The sequence below is a fragment of the Ammospiza caudacuta genome, chromosome 1 (assembly GCF_027887145.1).
Source record: "Ammospiza caudacuta isolate bAmmCau1 chromosome 1, bAmmCau1.pri, whole genome shotgun sequence".
Taxonomy (NCBI): domain Eukaryota; kingdom Metazoa; phylum Chordata; class Aves; order Passeriformes; family Passerellidae; genus Ammospiza; species Ammospiza caudacuta.
Window position 1 is genome coordinate 9,969,817 of NC_080593.1, and position 20,861 is coordinate 9,990,677.

Here is a 20,861-nt window from a genome sequence, read left to right on the forward strand (position 1 = left end):
TCCCTCTATGAAACTTTATCACTATTTAACATCAAGGAACTATCAATGTTTTAATTACTGACAGAAAGCCCTAAATGAGCTCTTATTTAGATAATAATTTTCACTCTCCAAGCCTAGTTTAAGACTAACTTGCCATCTGAAATGTGCTCTTTTCTGCACAATAGTTTGTGCAGAAAAGCCAAGGAAGACCTACACTTAATAAAAATGGCCCCAGCTTTTTGGTGCTTATAACTGAGAAGCATTAAAGTGCCAGGGCATCAAATTCAGGGGAAGGTATGGGTGGAATTCAGTTCTCAAATTGAGACATCTAAACCTGAGTGTCTGAAGAGACATGCTGACATATCAGCAGGTTGCATAAGCTCCCAATGAAGTTAATAAAAGGCAGAAAAATTGGGGGATATTATCAGTTAATATCCTTAACAAAATGAGATTTTGCTTTTGTTTATTGAGAGAAAAATTCCACTATTGCCCAAATATGCTGTGAAAAAGAATCATACATAGACAATTTTCTAGAGGGGTTTTCTCTTTCACAGCAGTGTGAAATTGCATATCACGTGGATAAAAAATAAGTAATTTCAGTTTATCTACATTTATGATTTACCTTACTGTATGAAAAAGAGAAATTAAAAAAAAATACAAAACCCAGCTTCATTGGAGGAAAAATCTTTCACAAGTTAACAGAGCTGTATAAGTTGAATAAGTTTTAACTCTCAGTGCCATTAAGTGTCATACTGTGTACTTTTCAGAGAATGTATAACTTTTCAGCTGGTGACTTTGAGACTCTATTTGCCTGTAATAGGGAGATGATTCAGTCACAGTTCAACCAACAATGCATGTAATATTGTCTCTATTAAAGCTGAGAAAAATCACAAGAAAATACTGAAAAATTGAAAAGCACTTTGAGTAAAAGTGACAAATATCACATCTGTGATTTAGTAGCATATGGCTTTTTCCTTATTTTTTAAAGGCAATGACATTTAAAGCTGCTAATTAAGATATGTCCAAAATGGCATTCCTTGAATTTTTTTTTTCACAACACAACTAAAATTGAAATCATTCTTAAAATAATGAAAAATATTGTTTAATAACACAGTAGCTATATTAGGAAGTGGCACAAACAAAAAGACCTTGCATACTTGATGAGGTTAATGGTCTAAGTTTAGCAGCTGACAGAATTACATTCACTGAAATATTTGTTCTCTTCAAGTAGAACATCACTTTCCCTCACTCTCCAAATTTAATGTTGTTGTGTTTTGGGTTTTTTTTTAACAAAGCATACACCAGAAGGTCTCACAGAAGGTCTGCTAACCTCCAAATATCTCCCTAACAGAGGCTGAGCTAGACACACTCCACCAACTGGTTTGTAATGATGTAAGAATGGTTTCCCTTGGCTGCTGCTTTGTGCCTAAGTTTTCTTCAATATCCAGGAAAGGCGATAGACACACCAAAGTTTCTCCTAAAAGGACAAGCAAACACGATGGGAATGCTATGGTGTGATGCTGAGCAGAGACTCAAGTTACAGTTTAGCCAATTCCTGAAGGGCTCTCCTTGCCTCTATTGCTACAAATATTGTCAGGAAATAATGAAGTAAGGATTATTTATCTTTTAAAATCACAAAAGCCTTTTCCAAGAATCAGCAGAAAGTTGAGAGGAGACTTTTAGAATGCATGCACTTTGGATTTCAAGTTTCACTGTTGTGTTCTGCTGTTCTTGTCAGTAATTTAGACAGAGATTTGCTTATACATATGCAGTTTGTGCAGCAAACAGCATTGCTTATCTATATTGGATAATTTTGTAAAATCAGATGCTCCTAGAAGAACACTCAGAGATGCTCCAGGCCACAATAATGCAAAGCACTTCTGCAGAGGTGGAAGGAAAACAGGTTGGGAGAGAAAGGTAAGAATAAGTGACAGTTTATATCAAAACTAATGTAGCCTTTAAATAAATCAATTTAAATATCAGTTGCAACCTACCAGAAAACATTTTTCAAAAAGACCTGCTGTTCCCACACATCGATGTGCAAACTGGTGACATTACTTCCATCACAAAATTCACTTGCCAAAAAATGGCAGCCTGTTTGGAGAGGAGTCAAAGGCAATGAGTGCTGCAGAACTGAAACTGCTACAGTCATTTCTGTAAGAGGGTTATAAGTGCCCTACTTAATTTTTTTAAGTAAATGGAGTTTGCTTTTAGCTGCTGCTAGATGTGCACTGAAGTAGAATAAACCATTTGAAAATTACTTTTAAAAGCCACTGGCAACAAAATATTACCCTTTGCCCTTTTCCCCCACTTATTTATTGTTGACTAAACACAGCAGCACATGCCCTTTGAGGTGACCCAAGCACCTAAGATATCAGTATGGGGTGGCCAAAGGTGACTGAGGGCCATGAGAAAACACCACTTTTCTGAAAGAGATTCTGGCAGCCAAAATATTGCTCAGTGCCCAGAATGCTACCAGACAATGCTGGGTTTGGTGAGGTACAACCCATCCTCTTTGCACAACAGAAAGTGGAAATTCCTTGCTCCAAAAAATGCTGCCCTTCCCTTAGCAAAAGATTTCCATGGCCATATTAATTCAGAAATGTGCTCTAAGGGTGCTTGAAAGAGATCTGAGGGATTTGCTTTCACTGGGAGACGTTGTTTAGTCCAAAATCTAAGCAAGACTCCTGTTGTAGTTAATGGAGAACAACAGGATCCTCAGGGGGATGGTATACACTTGACCTGTCTTAGACACCAATCATAAGTGTGATAGACATGTATGAGATAGATGAGACAGAGGAGTTCCAGATGAGACAGACACCTCTCATGGGATGAAATGTATTAGCCTCTGGAAGCACTTATTACACTGCACTGATTGGAACAGGAGCCAAGGTTGACTGGCTTATACTTAAAGCAGCTCAAACGAAAGACACCTGAGTTAGAGGAGACGAAATCCACTCTTACATTTAAATTTGATTACAAAGAATTGAGTTAGCTGACACAATGCTGACCATGACTGATTGGGTCCGTGCTCAGAAGGACAAGTCCAATTCAGCACTGAGCTGCAAGGTAGCCACTGCAATTAGTTAGCACGGTGCTAAACACACTTGGTTTTTTCCAAGGCATTCAGTCAACTCATTTTTAGCATGAGCAGGATAATCTACCAGTGAAAGGATGCAGTCTCAGAAATATGGGACAGTTACAAATGATCCACCTGAGGTATTTATGGAAAAAAATTACAATTCTATTCTGAACATTTCAAATTCATATTCAATGGCAATGAAGAGAAGATATTAATTCCCATTTTAAAATAGGAAATTACAAATGTTCTGATGAACCTATGAATTAGTTTGAAATAAAAATTAGAATTCTGCATTGCTAAACTGAAAGCTTTTTTAAAAAAGTAGAAGTGTATGACTGAAAAAATCAACACATTCTGCCAATGTAAACTGACAATATTTGAAAGTGTTTTCTTTAAAATAAAATGTGAAATTAGCCTTTATACTGTCATAAGTTGAGTGAAGCTATCTTGATTTACACCACCAAAACTTATGTTGCCATAAGCACAGAGAAGGGAGTTTATGCATGTATTGAAACTTTTAAATTCCAGTACCACTTACACATGTGAAGATATTTATGTAAAATAACTGGCATATAATTATAAAGAGAAACAAGTGACAGCAATAACGCATGAATGGTATTTTATGTTTTGCTAAAGATGACTAATGAACTAAATTTCTATGGAAATATAGTGTGCCTGACATTCTCATACCTACCCAATGAGTTCATAATGATTACTGCTATTACAATGAATACAAAATTAATGAATAATAAATTAAATCCTTACACTTAAATTGATATTAGGAGCCTCTTTAAGTCATTTTTTGTAACAGTCAAGTCACAATCCATAATAACCTTCTGAGAATAACAAGTTATGGATTTAATTACAGATAAAAAGAAATATCTTCTATTAAAATGTGGGAAATTATGCCCTAAAAATTAAAAATGGAGCAGATTTTGGAAAGCAGCAAAGAATGTTAATAAACTAAAATAATAATATTAATGAAAAAGGAAATTAGAATGTCATGTTTTATATGCAGTGTTTTCAAAAGAAATATGCCAGGGTTAGGATAAAAGATGAACTAGCCAAGCATACTTTTGAAAATTTGTAAAGGTTTATAACATAGAAATTTAAAGGAACTCTCTCATTTCTATATACAAAAATCCTGTCAGAAGAATTTAGCTAACAATCAAAATAAGTGTCATGTCTAAATGTGGTAATCATCAGTCAGGATTCATCAGAAATCTAAAACATCGAAGGGAATTTTTGTTCTAACAATCTTCCCAGAAATCTTCTGGAGAAAAGATAAATGTCAGCTCCACAGATATATAGCATTTTGAAAGTTTAAAGACTCTTGGAAATAAAAGATGGATGATATTTTAAGGGGGCACGACCTTCCTCTGTGTCCTACCCCACGTAGTGTTAGAGGTTCCGTATAGCTGTATTTCATTAATCTGGACATCTCTCAGAATTAAAAATAATTATTTCACCACAAATCATAAACATTTTGATTTATCATGATAAATACCAGCCTCCAGAAGTGATTCTGACAAAGTCACTGTGATATCTTGGTCTCCCTGGCATGCTGCTGGAGACTTGTGGCTTCCACCTCCCTTGGCACAAGGGCAGAACCCATCTGCACATTTTGGAACACATTCAAGAACTCCTGAAGATCTTGACAAACAGAAGATGCACTCAAGTGCATTTCCATCAGGTACAACAGTTCTGAACAGAATGGTGAAGAGTGGAAATCCCTCCTATAACTGAAGTTTCAGACATGAAAAATAATTTCAAGAAAGAATTCTGTGTCTCAACACAGAGAAGGACAGAGTCCATTTAAAATCATTTAAAGTGATTTTGCCCTGGAGTTGGTTTCTATATGAATGGCTGTATCTGGTTCCTTCAGCCATGTATCATATCTCCAGCAGTGCACAGAAGAAAGAGTATGGAAATCAAATACAACTGGTTTCACCTTTTTCAAAAAATATGTACACTGACTTCAAGGAATTCTCTCTTTAATGTGATAAAGGTGTCAAAAGAATGCAGAGTATCTTTAAATATGAAGGGTATAAATGTGCTATCTAACTTCAGCACGTCTCTCCCACATAAGTGCCTGGGAGAGGGTAGGGCTTGACCAACAACAGATCTCATATTCCTGCAGGGATCTACCCCAAACTCAGTTTTACCTCTTATGATACCACTGTTCATTAAACTAATAATGGTGGTTTAATGAACAAGTGTGACTTGCAAGTTTTTATCCAGAACAGGCACTAGGAGCATGAAGGATGCTCATCAGTGGCACCAGTGATAGATGGTGCATTACCAGATGCACACTGAAAGCCACATTGAATCCTATTCCCAAGGGTGTCAGAACTTGAAGGTGTCCATGGGGTGGTGAAAACCTGCTGTGACTCTCTGCTGTGTTACTGACATTCTGTCATGACAGCTCCCATTTCCGCTTTTTCTCAGTGAAGAAATCAGAGATGTAAAGGCATTTTGAAATGAGGATTCTTAGATGCTAACCGCCTTCTGTCTAAAGCAAAGATTTATTTAACTGTATGGCAATATTCCACTAAGTTTGTTTAAAACTCTTAAGGGCAAGTTATAATTCATTTTGGTACATACGCCTCTACACAGAAGTATCTGCCAACTGCAACATTTGCGGTTGTTAGCTGCATAACAGATATCAGTTAATAATGGATATCAGTTTAACAGTTTAACCAAATTAGAACTCTTAAACTCTCTGATGCTCTTTACCTACATCTAACACAGCAAGAAACCAATATTAAGTGAAAGATGGATGCACTTATTCAGACTGGCAAAGAGTATCACAGAAGCAGAAGCAATATATAGAAAAATATGTAATAAACATCCAAGCACTGCCTCATCACCACTTTAATAATCAGAGAAGAGAATCAGCTTCCTTGTCCATACTGTCACTTAGGCAAACATCTACCCAAACCTGTTTTTCTAGCCTTATCACATTTCCCAGCTTCCAGCTCTTTTTTGTCCCCAGTACTGATTTCAGATATTTAGTTATTCTATGAGAGCTTTGCTTCCAGCAGGAAAAAGAGCCTTGGATAGAATGAGAGGAAAAGGAACCAGAGAAAAAAGCAGAATTGCAGGAGGATTGACAAATGTTTGGATCCATAAATCTTTACATCAGAAAACGTGAGAGGGGCATCTGATTCTTCAACATAAAGTTAAAAAGATATTAACTTACCAACAAACAACAGTTATTAACATATTTTACTAAATCTTAAAGAAAGCAGAGTATTTGGAGCTGCCAAGTGAAAACAATTTTCTTGCCTAAATTGTGACTTATCTTCAAAAACATTAAGTTGCAGCATAAAATAACAGGTTCTATATCAGGTGGATTTCTCAATCTGAAACACATTAAAAAATGTTAAAATACTCTTAATTTAATATAAAATAACATAATAACCTCTCTGACTTCCCAGTCCTCAAGTGGAAATGATTTCCTATGCAAACCCATTTTACAGCCAAGTGCAGTAACCAGACCCAGTGTGGTTGATTTTCACTGCACATTTCCCATTAATGTTAATATGAGATTCACAGCTAAATTGTTGCATATGGGTGCAGGATATACCCTCAAGTTGTTAAATGAATGAAGAGAATGAATACATGGGGATACCCATAAAGAGGAAAAATGCCAAGGAAACAAATATCAGAATGAATACTATAGTGCACAAAATCCATTCTGAGAAGGAAGGATGGGGAGGAAAAAAAGGAAGCATTTTCTGATCTCTTTCCAAAATGAGTTGTGTTGTGGGTTCCCTGAAATGATGTAACATTTAAAAAAGGCTTAACCATTTCCTATAAAACCTCAATCATGAAATCCACAAGAAAAAAATTAACTTTTTCTCAGTTAAAGTCCTTGTTTCAGATTAACCTACCATTCTTTAGACCTAGGTTTAAAGCTTTATCTATTTTTGCTCTGGATTATATGCAAAGGCAAAAATGGTCAGAGGAGTATTTTCCTCAGTGCTACAGCCCCATGGCTCCTGATTGGTAACAGTTCAATAGTTTGTGTGGCAGAGCTGATCAAGGTTAAAAACTACTCAGCAAAACACCAGCATGTTTTGACTGCTACCAATGAAGTTCTACTCCAGCTCTGACTGCAACCACTGAAATATTGCAACCTTCTCTCATTGGGTTTACGTCTAAGATTTGGCCATCAAATCCTTACTTTCATTTCCACAGTACACACTAATCAGTCCCAAACCATTACTTTTTGATGGTCTGCATTCTTTCTCCATGTACAGTAAAAATTTCATGGTCACCAAATATCGATATTGGGTATTTTAGTTCATGAAGCAAAATCAGAGGGAAGGAACACTTAATTGTGTGTGAAATCACTGCAGACCTGAGGGGCTGTCTGGACTTCAGGAGCCCAGCTGAACACCTTGAACTCCACTGAAACCTTCCCTGTTTCTGTCTTATATATGTGTATATATATATATATATATACATATATATATATATACACACAATACAGACACTTTCAGGAGCACAAAGAACACCATGATAAGCGAAAATAATTTTTAGTTTAGTCTGATAAAGACATAAATATAACACCAGGAAAAGACAATCAACATTATAAAACAAATGACACATATTATAAAAATCTCCATTGTTTTCATAATTGTATCAATACAATTATTTGTTAGAGTTTTTCTTTCATATTTTCTCATACCTTGTAAAAGAACTTTAGCAGTTTAAAACTCCTCTCAGTTAAACAAATCCACTCACAGAGTAGCGCTGGATGAAGTGAAAATGCCCACAAGAAAAATGGGAATATTTTGCATGCGCTGAATTAAAGTTTTGCATTCATGCATTTGAAATTTCCAGCAATTTTTTTATTTCCAGCACCTTTTTAAAGTAGAATAAGCGCATCCTTTCCCTTTCCTTTCCTTTCCTTTTTATTAATATTGTACAATGTAAATTAAAAATATCATCATTATTTATCTCTATGTACATATATAGCCAAATACACACATGTGTTATAAACATGTCTGATAAATACACCTGTATACACACATATCTATATAATAATACCACACACATATATATAGAATACCACATATAAACACACACAAATATAAATTTACTCTGCACCACAGATTTCCCATATTTCTCCATTTTCATATTGTATCTTTACTCCTAAGCACCCATTTAGCTAATTTTTGTGAACTCTGATAAATGAAATTACTCTGTTTTATTAGTTCACTTATGCTCAGTGCAAAACTACAGTGAAAACTGGTTTCCACAACTTCTAATTACAAAACATTAGCTACCTGAGACTTCTCCAGCTGAGCAGATTAGCATAGATCTTCTCTGCTGACAGCTTTGACCTTCACTCCAGCAAACACTTGTCAAAATGCCAAAAGTAATTACCTGGCTGTTTAGGAAGGAGTAATGGGGTGCAGCTACCTACCTTTTCTTGTTACTGATCTAAAATGTCTATAAAACTTTGCCAAGAGGCACCCTCTGGATTTTGGCATATACATTTTTTTCTTATCTGACTTTTTTTTGGTCTTTTTTTTTTTCAACAGACTATCAAATATTTGCTATATGATCACCTGCCAGCCAATCCCATCACAATTCTGGGGGACAGTCTAAATAACCTACGAGATGGATCTTTCAACCAAAACCATTTTATCACTGTTGTCATCCTGATTTTGTTTCACTGATGCAACCAGGAAAAAATATATTTAAAAGCGGCAGAAGTAGCACAGAGAAAAATTATCATAATTATCCTACGGTGATTGTACTGCCTATCCTCTGAATTAACTTATACATTATAGCTTATTTTTTTATAAAAAGCCTTTTACTGTTCATATTTCAGATTTACAATTTAGAAAACTGAGAAAAGAGGATTTACAGGTACTACTTGAAAAATCTATGGCTAGATTAAATCTAGAGATATCTTCTGACCAGCGAACATAAATTCATACAGTTTTTCTTAATCTGAAAAGTTCAAATTTATGGAAAATATCTTTTAAACATAACAAAGGGATTTAACATTTTCCTGAGGACTAGGCAATTCTAGAAAGATTTAAGTATTTGCAGATTATTCAATGGTCAATTATCTCTAAATCCTGAAAACTACTTTTGTCAAACAATGGAAAACATCATCCCCAGATAAGAACAAGATCAAATGTGATAAATTCGACTCAATCTTATCTTGCATGTCAGAATGGATATGTGGAGCTCAGGAAAACTCAAGGAGGAAAAAAAATTGCTTCTTTAGCCATGGATAGTCCAGAAAACAAACAATTCATGCAAATCAAGTCCCTTGCCTTGTAGTCCCAACATTCCCTAACAACTGTGCACAGTATCAGGCAGGAGCAGCAGCTGCTGAAGGATCCTTCAGTCTGTAGGAAAAAAGACAGCTTAAAATGAAGGCAATGTTAACACGCAGGTCTGAACACTGCTGACAAGTGTGCCCTTGTGAGCACTGCCAAAAAACTTCTCTTATCTTCAAAAAGTCTCCCAAAGCTCTCAAATAATTCCTAGTCCCACTATCAAGAGCTCATTACTTCCCCTCTCAGATACATCCTTCCATGAGCTATCAGCAGCAGAAGGTCGTGCAAGTGCCTATTTTCAAGACAGATGATATGTGAATCCCCTGGACCTTCCAACTAAGCCCTTTTCAGCCAGAAACCCCCACCTGCCCCTTCATCCAGGGTCACATTTGTGCCTCCTTCCCAAGATGTCAACCTGTAAATCATGTTTTAGCAAGAGAACAAATTGCTCCCAAGTTCAGGGCAGCTGTCCTTACACTCTGTACCAAAACACCACACTTCTGGAGAAGGGCCTTTTCATGTTATTACTTTTCTCCAAGTAAAAGGGAAAACAGCCTGATTCTCAGATGAGTATATTGATTTTCTGTTTTTTCTCTTGTGCTTTAAATAACAACTATTTTTCATAGACTCCTGAAGTAGCACTGCTCTCACTCACAATTTTTATTCTTTGGCTCATATGAAAGCTATCAGCTAAAATCACAAGACTTCTAATCATCCAATTTCATATATTAAAAATAGGATATTTTGTTACATCAGATTAAGTCTATTTTCCTGTTTGTACCAACTGAAATAGAACACTATCTGTTCCACATTATCCCTGTTCCACATGGTGCCTAGTGTTTATTTGCATGCACAGTTTAAAATCGTTAGGTTAATCTTGTTGTTCCACATTTTGAGAAGTTATAATCAATCTGTCTAATGGGAAGGAAAAAAAGGTACTGACTGTTCTTTTCAGGGTAAAGATGAGGTTACAATGCTATCTGACCTAAATCAGAGTTTCTACAATTCCCTTCTTTATGGTTACCTCGAAAGTTACATAATCATCAAAAAATATTACATAGCCAAACTATTCTTTATATAAAATCTGCCTTTCAAAGCATTCAAAGATCAATGCATGATCTTGCATTACCAGATTTCTTCTGTTGCATTCCTAAATAATTTGTCATATTCTTGGGATCTGCTATAAACAGAGAGAGCATCTTATGTGTACTGCACAAAAATGCATAAAACTTTATTAAAGGATTATAACATTTAGAGATATCTGGAATTGTATTTATTATTGCTGTATATGTCATAATGCATAAATATTTCAATTTTCCTGGAAAATGTGATGTTTATAATGAAAATGTGAAAGAGAAGCAATTTGGCTAAATAATATGGTGAAATACAACATTAAGCAATTGTCTTGGAGTCTGGGGATTTCTGCTTCCTTTAAGTCAGGAATAAAATTAGTTCTCAAATATTTTAGTGTGGGGACTTTTTGATGCTATGGACACAGTGGGACCCCCAGTACTGCTGCTATACAAAAAACCAGAAGTATTTTGTTTCAGTCACACATTCTCTGTGCCATGGATTTTAGAGCAGCTATTTGTTGATTTGCACCAACTGAAAAATTTCCTACACCTAAAATGTACAGGTCAAACATCTGTGCATGGAAGTCTGCAGCAAATCTAAATGGAAAAAGACTTTCCACTACCATAGTCAAAAATGTATTGGGAGATTTCTTTGGCTTGAAAAAAAAGCACCTTGCACTCCAACTATAGGGCAGTTTCATCCTGGATTATCAGATCTGTAGGTGTGAAGATGCCAGCTGCAAGAATTCAGTTATTTAATAGTATCACACATGGTAATATTTATCAAAATTTAAATGCTTGTATTTTTACTTGCTCTTAAATTAATTTTGAATTATTAAAGAGCTTTAAAATATTTTAGCAAAGGACAATGTGAAGAAAGGAGACTTATGCGGAAGAAATCAGGATTTGCACCAGAACACTTTAAGAGATCTATCAATAGAAAAAAATATATTTTTGAGTTTGTTACCAAGCAGCAAATACAGGAAGAAGCTTTCCAGTGTACTAAATTCTACTATCCTGACTTCCACCAATTTCCCCAGATTTACACACAGGATCTATGTATGGCAGCTCTATCATCAACAATGTCTCAGTGATTCTGTGGACAAACCTTTACCCACCTATGACAAATATCACTTCATATAATCTATCATTTCTCTTTTAATGTAGAGGTAATCTAGGCAACTATTTTTGAATAAATGCCTAACATTTCGACAGCTGCAACAGATTTAGATGTATTCTATTTCCACTATTAAAATGCATTTAGATATATTACCAGAGGGCTCTTAAAAAAATTCAGCCTAAAAATCTCTATTAACCTCTAAACCATGACATAAATTACTTAAATGGAAGACTTATTTTACCAGTCTCCATAGGCTTGCTTATAGTTTTCATAAAAAAAACACCTAACAAAATACATGACTTTCAATCTAAGCTTCCATTCTGGTATTTCCATTGAACCTTTGGTACACTATTGTTCAGCTATTAATTATTGTATTCCACAATATTCTAATATCTACTCTACACCAATGGTGTGTTTCTCCTTATTTTAGTTTAATTGACAGTTTTCTATTAATGGGTCTAAATAAGAGGCATGAGAATGCAACAGCATAAACTATCATTGCTTTAAATTAAAGACTATTAACCACATAATGCTAATTAGCTCTTTTTGTTTTCCTCCCCAGTTCTACAAAATTAAGTAGCTTTACAATTCCCAATAAGCAGCTGGATTTAAGGGTTTATGCTGGAATAGATGACATGACTTTATAAGTTGAACAGGAGGAAGTTCTGCAATTTTCTATTAAAATAGAAAGTGATTTTAAAGACAAGAAATATTTCACTCTAAAATTAGATACCTCACAGTTATTCTTAGAGGAGCGGGGTGTATGTTCAAGTGAATTCTACCCCTACTTATCACAGAAATGAATACCATAATTAGAAGGAAGTCCATGGAGAAAAGTCATAACCAAAGGTACTTGTTATTCTTCAAGATTGAGACACATTTTCTGAATGGCAGCGCTTCTCACTTGTTCTATTTTTCAACAGAAGAACAAGGTGGGAAAGAAATGCCATCTTGAAAACTCATTAATCATTGCATCAGACATTTGGTACTGCAGAAGACAGTTCAGTTTCTGAATAATCTTCAAAACCATAATGATATCCTTTATTCAGCAATGGATGGATTTGAGGAAAATAATTCAGACAGATTTGATGATCCAGTAGGTGAAAGGAAATCAATCCAGTACAGAGAGCTCAGGAGGTGAAAAAGGACAATGTGAACTAAGGAGGCTTGAGTAGAAGAAATCAGGGTTTACACCACAAGACTTAAGAGAGGTAGGAACAGAAAAAGACCTGTCAAATCTTTACATTTCACATTATAGACCAAAGAATTGTAATCTTACTTAAACCAGGGACATGGCAAGTGAAATCAGATGAACCTCACAGCCTCCTGGCTACACTGTTCAAAGTTTCTGACACAGAAGCTGTCAATTCTCTTCAAAGATGAACTTCAAATTATTCACAGACACATTCTTTGTTACCATCTCAGAGAGCAAGATATCTTATTGCACAGTCTACAAAAATCTAGATAGAGAGAAGGAATTCACCTGAAGACTTTAAACTTGTTCTGTTTACTTCATCACAGCTGAACTGTGATCTGACAGTGACTGACCAACGAATACTTTCAAAACAACCATCACTGCTCACAGCTGTGGGGTAGAAAATTGAACCAAGACACTCTGCCAGGATGGACATATTGGTGCCTGAAGCAAGAGTTCATCTTGCTGAGACTTCTCACAAGACTTGCAAAGCTTACGCCAAGAATCAACAAGAAAACCAAGGCTGGCTATAGTGATTTTGCTTTTTGAAATTGAAATTTCCTCCTTTTGATGACACAGAATTCGTATCTCCTGCACTGGCAGATACCATGAAAAACAAGTTGGATGTTATTAGCAAACCAGCACAAAAAATTTCATGATGTCAGCAGTACACTGGAGACAGAATAAGGCATAAATACCTTCTTTACCAACTGGATGCAGACTCACAAAGAGCTCGGCCATTTAGTCATCCTAATTAAGAGCAGAACTATGATATCTTGGACCACTTTGGGCCATATGATATCTTGGACCATATCCAAACCAATCACTCACCAGCAGCTGGAAACACTACACAGGGTAAGTTAACTCTAAGGGCTTTAAAGTATTCATTTAACTCCAAAGGACTGTTTAAGGCTAAAAGCTAAGGATGGTGTTTTGTATGTTTAAAGCTGCCAACTTCAACAAAAATATTCACATATACACAATAGAACTTTTTGACAGTGAAGTATTTTGTCATGGAAATTTCAGCTCAGCTGAGACATGACCAAAATTTGTAGATGTTAAATCTCAAAATCTGTAAGATTGCAGATTTAATCATTTGCAGTCATTTAAAACTGCTGAGAAATTCTATATGTTTTTAATATATTCCAGTAACTTTGAGGCAGTGTTTTTATTCAAATCAGCTTGCTGTATTGCATAATACAGTAAAATTTGAATAATAATACATTATGTTTTGCATTTTTGTGTTTCAGCAGAATTAATTTTGTGATGCCTTATTTTCAGAAGTAAATCTCTCACAGAGAAATGATTTTTAGACAAGAAGTTCATATGATTCAACAACCTATTCTCTAAGTCAGGTTAATAGTCCTATTCAGACCATACACAGTGTGAAAATGTGCATTTCACCAACAGGGCAACACAAAAGTAAAAAAGGCTCCGCCCCAAAAGAAAAAAAATAAAGCTAACCACAAAACCATCCAAACCAATGGTTTAGTTAAAAGTTATGGAAATTAAAATTGAAAAATTTCTGTTCCCATATATACAATAAATAAATCTAAATTTCTGACCTTCCATATTGGTGCGTATCACAAGATATCTTAGGCACAAGAACATGCACACAAGACCTGTTAATTCCCTAATATCTGGTTATGCACAGCCTTTAATTCTGCCTGTCCCCATCACAACCACGCCTACACTATGCCCACAGTCCTTTGCTTTTCAGTCTTCACCTGAACACCTAAAATGTTGCACTTCAATACAATACAAAAAGAAAAGTGAGCATGACTCTAACACTAAAAGGCATTTCAGCAGTGCTGTGCATCTGTGCCCAAAACTCTCCTACATCTCTTTTTCATGTGCTCAGAATATATATGACCATTACAGGCACCTGATGCCAAAATTCTGTGCTTGGAAACTTCAGAAGTTTCCACTTCTCTAATTATCACTGTCCTTGCCTAAATGATAGGATTCTAGACTACATATAAAGTAATTTCATTCCTCATTTCTACATCAAAAACATTACAATTTTTTCTATACAGTTATCTTACTGATAATTGTTCTCTGCTAGGTTTCTCCTGACCTTTAAACTGAAGAGAAAAGAAATACACATTTGTTTGTCTAAATGATGTCATGCCAACTGTAATTACTCCTAGAGCAGGTAACTTATGTTCTGAGAAATTTTATTTCTTCAAAACATTGAGATTAAATTACATTGCACCACTGAACCTGACTTATTAAACAGAAATAGGCCAGAGGACAGCTACTTGATGAAAGATGTATTCTATTATTTGAATGTCAAAGAGTGTGAAGCTGGCAAAATGTTGGGTGTCCTGCTTTAAAACAAATAAAGTTATTGTTAATGTGAGAAAACAAGGTATTCACAATTTTAAATTACTCTGTTGTCAACTTCTCCATATAATTATATAGCCCTAGAAACTGAAAAAAAAAAACCCAACTAAAAGTAATCAAAACACGTACACAGAATCGGAACCGTGAATTGCTGGGAAAAAAAAAGTTTTATCAGTAAGAATGTCTCTAAAGGATTTTAGAGAGTTTATTTTGCGTCAAGACATATGTCACGTGTGCACCAAGAAGAATAAATCTCAAACACCAAGACAACAGAGACAACCATTTTAATTATCATACTTCCATATCTCTGGTTTTTAGTGGATATTTTAAGTCCTTCACCTCCCTGCATAGCTGCTGAATTGTCCCGTATCTTCTCTAACCTGCACATTTTTCAAAATCCACAGAAGAGGATGGAAAACTTGAAATATACTTCCCTATATTTAGGCCTTAAATAGTGCAAGGAAAATGTGAAGTGTATCCATTTTGGTTACAAAAATATATGCTACATGAATAATGAGACCAAACTGCTGCACAGAAACTGTTCTTGTGGCTATCAGTGAGACCTGCATGTACATAACACCTGCACAAATAGATTCCTTTTTGCAAATCTGAATAATTTACATTCCTATATTTATTATGGCATCTGATTACCTCAATTTCCAAATTCTTTTCATTTCTAAGGATGTGACAGACTGTGAAATTCTTCTGTCCATTTGATCTGTTCATTTTCTGTAAACAAGATCTGCTTTCCAAGCTCCTGGAGGGATGTCAAGTTCCCTAATAGCATGGAACTATGCATTCACCTGTGCCTGCCTTGGAAGTATGCATTGATTTATTCTCCTTTGGCTTCCCTTGGTAAATTAAGTACTTGGAATGCTTTTCTTCAAGACACTGTTGACTTTAAAAATTTATAATTACAACTAGAGTATGAAAAAACTTCTTATGTAAGTATATACTGCTGTTGATTTTTTAAGAGAATTTATTTTTGGTCTAGAGATCTGGAAGTAAGATGTCTGCTTAAAATAAATGAACTGATTAGTGAGTACATTGACAAGCACTGCAACTTCATGAGTTAGAAAGGAAAAATAAGATACTTTTTAAATTTAAAATATTTGAGGGATGGATAAAATTGTGAGTTCTTTTTATATTTTTTATGTAAAAGACAAACACAAGGTTTAGTTATGACAATAGTATGGCCACACTGAAATACCAAGAGGAACTTACGTAAAACTCCTATAAACCTCTTTCTGCAGTCATCAAATCCTGTAAGTTTTAATTTACTAAGCAAATAGAAGTCAAAAAATGCTTGGGATATTAATGGAATAAAGAGTAGATAAAATATTAATTTAAATTGGTGAATCTGCAGCAATTCTTAGAATCATAGAACATTATGGTTGGAGAAGACCTCCAGACCATTAAGTCCAACATTAACCAAATACCACCATGCCCTCTGAACCATATCCCAAAGGGCCATGTCTGTTTGGTTTTGAACACTTCCAGGAATGGTGACTCCATAATTTCCCTGCACAGCCTGTTCCAGTGCTTAACCACCCTTTCAGTGACATTGTTCCTAACATCCAACCTGCACCTCCTTTGGGACAGCTTGAGGCCATTTCCCCTTGTCCTGTTGATTGCCTGGGAGAAGACTGACCCTCACCTGGCTACAGCCTCCTTTCAGGCAGTTGTAGGGAGTGATGAGGTCTCCCCTGAGCCTCCTTTTCTGCAGGTTAACACCTCCAGCTCTCTCATCCACTCCTCACAGGGTTTATGTTCCAGATCCTTCACCACTTTGTTGCCCTTTCTCTGGGGTGCCATTATTTTGTCCACAGAACCTCCTCACTTTTTCAGTAGCATTTAAGTTAAGGAAGTTGAAAACAACTACTTTGATTCCAGTGGTAAGCAAAACCAGAATGTTGTATCTTGAGTTTTGCTGAAATAAACAAGTCACAGCATTCTTTACTTTTCAGAGTAGCTTGTTAGGAACAGGCACATCAGGAACTTCCTGGACTTGATAATGTTTCCACAGCCTTGCTAAATTTCAGTGGGTGTCAATTCCATTAATTTTTTTACGTATAAATTTTTGAATACATGTAAGCTTCATTATCCTCAACTGGAAAAACTATAAACTGCATTCTGATTTATTTTAAACCTGCTTTCTGCCAGTTTCATCTGTTCTTGCACTGCAAAACCAATTATACCATCCTGTCCATATTCACTATGCAACTCTAGAGCTGACAGACCTTTCTCATACCATACTCTTTTTCTTTTTTTCAAAATAAAGTTTCCTTTCTTACTGCACCACTGGTTATTCCATACTTACAGTCATGCCTTCTGCCTTTCCCTGAATCTTTCCATTTCAACCGGAATTTCAAATCCATCTGTGGTATGAGAAGCAGTACTATATGTGGTATTTAAATAAAGGCAAAGGACATATTTACGAAAGAACAAATGATATTATTCTGTTTTCTATTCCATTTCAAATAATCCTTAAAAAAACTTTTCCTCATTCAACTGATAATGGAGACTGAACTGTCATTTTCATTAAATTACCCATTACTACACTAACTACATTACTATGTAGACCTTGTATGCAAAGCTACTTTTTTCTCCATATGAAATTTTTACAGTAATTTACAATGAAATTCATCTGCCATTTTGAGTCTATTCACGCAGCTTTATTCTACATTTCTAAGATCAACTTTCACCTTTATTACTGTGAATAATTCAGTATTAGCAGGATTTCTCACCATGCTGCTCACTCTCTTTTCTAATTCACTTATAACTATGTTGAATGTTACACTCTGAGCAGAGATCCTTCCACCTTTTTTTTCACTATCTTAGCCTTTTAGAAAACTAATACTTTTTTCCTAATCTCCGTTTCTTGCCTCCTAACCAATTAGTGATTCACCATTTTTCTCTTCCATATTCCACATTCTAAGAACAATTCATTTCCTTAGAAACTTCTGGGAAGACCTTGCCAAAAGCCTCTGGCAATCCAGCAGGCTCTACCAACAGCATTGTATTTGTTGGTCCTTTCAGAGAGATTCAAGAAGTTTACAAGACAGGGAAGATCATTGTTATGAAAAAGCCATATTAATTTTCCCAGGAAAAAAAAAATCATACCCATTGATGAGTCACATAATTCAGTGCTTATTGTAAATTAGTAGTTCTGACATTACACCTCTAGGGTTTTTGGACCCTGCTATTCTTTAATCACCAGTTAACAAGACCCTTCACCAATGCAAAGGGTTCTGCAAAGGAAAATTCTGGCCTAGGAGCTACCCTCGTTTTTTCTATAACTACATTCATCCATGGTGAAGCAAAAGTAGAATTTAATAAACAGATTGGAACTCCCAGTGTTTATTTACATGAACTTTACTTGTTTCTGTTTTCAAGCAATATTGCAACTTGTTTACTTCTGATTTTTAAAGTCTATCAATTGAGTAATTTGGAAACAAATCAGTCATAAATTCAGATACCTTGCAAAAATTGTTTTTTTCAGTCAACAACTCCATAATACAGTTAACAGCCAAGCTGAAAAGGGCCAACAGGAGTCCTTAGAACAGTGGTACTTACTCAGAAGCAGCTTAATTCTAGAAATGCAATCTTTACTTCCAAGATTAACTTGTCATTGAAATAGTTGAAACAGCACAACAAAAAAGGCATATCTTTTCATTTTTTGTTCCAGAAATTAAGGCTAAGGTGTAATAACACTTTTGTTCTCTGAAAAAAAGTATCAGAAAAGTGATAATCTTTTACAAATGACTAATGTGTTTTTATGAGGTTTTGACAACACTGAAGCGTTTTTCACCACACTGGAACTTGATGACAAGCCTCTATTTAGTTTTCTTGACAAACAAGGAAGTCTCAAACAGTTTTAATGGACTTAAAGATGTTAAAATTCAATTTTTCACATGCCACTCACCTCTCAACTCTCTCCCCCTTTAAATGTCAGTCTTCTGGGAGAACAGGACGTGTCTGTGCTGTTTGCAGTGGTACTGACTGCTAAACAGACATGTGGGAGGTCACAGTCTGGGAAAGGAGGACAGGGACTTACCTGCTTCTCTGGCAACATCTGCAGTTGAAATATTTTGGAGGTTTGAGCGCACTCGGAAGGTCACAGCTGGTCCCAGCACGCTGAAAGAGATTATTAAAAAAATGTAAGATTCATAATCAAGAGACATGGCATAATATCCCTTATCAAAATAGGTTTTTAAAGAGAACCTATTAAGACACCATTTAGCCCTCTTCCTTTTGCTTCATTAGCTACATTTGCATACATTTTTATACCTCTTGTGGTTTCCTGTGTGTATTTTGTGCCCGTCTGAAAGAATTTCAATGACATTAACTAAACTTCAGAACACTTCTGTAAATACTGTTCTTATTATGAAGATGGAAAAATGGAGGCACTGAAATTGCTATTCAGTGAAGTACAGCATAGCTCATCACTGGAATTCAGCATCCAAAGAAGATTACATGTACTTTCACATTTATATTCCCAATAACACAACTTCAGTTCCTGTTGTCACAACTGCAAGTCAGAGGGACAATATAAAAACTCAGAATATTTATCTTAATCATATTCTGCAAGAATATGTATGGAGAAGGGATTCTGGACATATCTGATCCAATAGCTGGCTTTGACCAGAAAAATACCACAAAGTATTTATCATTTAACAACAGAGGGTATAACAACTTTTGAGAGGAAATGATTTGACTCTGTGAAGACCTTTCTGCATGTAGCCTGATGATCCTCTATGGCACTGAAATCTATAAGATGTTTACAGAGGAAGGAACTGATTAGCCAGATGTAGAATGGCAATGTACTCAGGGCTTCACCGAAAAATATCACTGGGTAATTTTAAGGAAAAATAAATCTCTATTTGTAATGTTGCATTCATTCTCCATCCGTCCCAATAAATATCCTACATGTACATCTGATGAAAGGAAAGAAGAAATTTCAGGTTCATGTCCTTAAAACTATACTTAAATACTTAGCTACAAAACACATAAGAAAATTACACATAAAAATATAGTGAATGTATTATTGAATAAAAATTTCTGGGGAACAAGAGACTATACTAATTATAATGCAAGCATTTACAGAGGAGAAGAGCATAGGGTCTGAAAAAAAACCCAAATTTGACACTATTTTATAAAATTTACTTACATAATATGTATTATGCAAGTTCCAAACTTTTTTTAAACTCATATTATCAGAGAAAAAAATTATATTTATACTGTGAAGAGCAACCCTGCTTAAAAGGTGAAGTTCATGGGCTGGAACTGTACATGTAACAGCTTTTGACTTCCTATGGCAGTGCCTTAGGAGAGAATGAAATCTGAAAAATTTTTGCATAAAAGAAATAAATTGAAAAATATTTTGTTGCAGGGCTTGAAATAAAATATTGTTATTCTTTTAGTAACATCTTCTTCTTCTACAATCACAGAATGGAGAGCACTTAATGAAGTATGCTTAATTGGATCACATATATCCTAGACAGAAATACCTTTAAACTTTTTCCATTTTACATAGTAAAAACTCTTTCCTTAGTATAAGACTTTGCTTTGAGGTTACAAAGGGAATCAGAGGAAGAATAAGAATAAGAAATATCCTTTCATCTTTTACTAGCAAAGCGTGCACTGCACACATTTTATTCTGGACTTATCAGAGACTGCCATTAATCAATCATTTTTCTTGAAGTACTCTCGGGGGGAGGGGAGAAAAAGAAAACAGATTTTATTGTTAAAGGACACT

General features: G+C 35.3%; 1 protein-coding gene across 2 annotated transcripts in view; it reads right to left on the reverse strand.

Annotated features, from left to right (window-relative positions):
• Positions 1–20,861, reverse strand: part of PTPRN2 (protein tyrosine phosphatase receptor type N2) — a 634,110-nt gene that overhangs the window by 328,268 nt on the left and 284,981 nt on the right. For both annotated transcript variants that reach the window (XM_058803508.1, XM_058803499.1), the window contains exon 11: positions 19,161–19,240. In XM_058803508.1, coding sequence (XP_058659491.1) covers positions 19,161–19,240 — 80 coding nt within the window. The remainder of the gene's footprint in view (positions 1–19,160; positions 19,241–20,861) is intronic.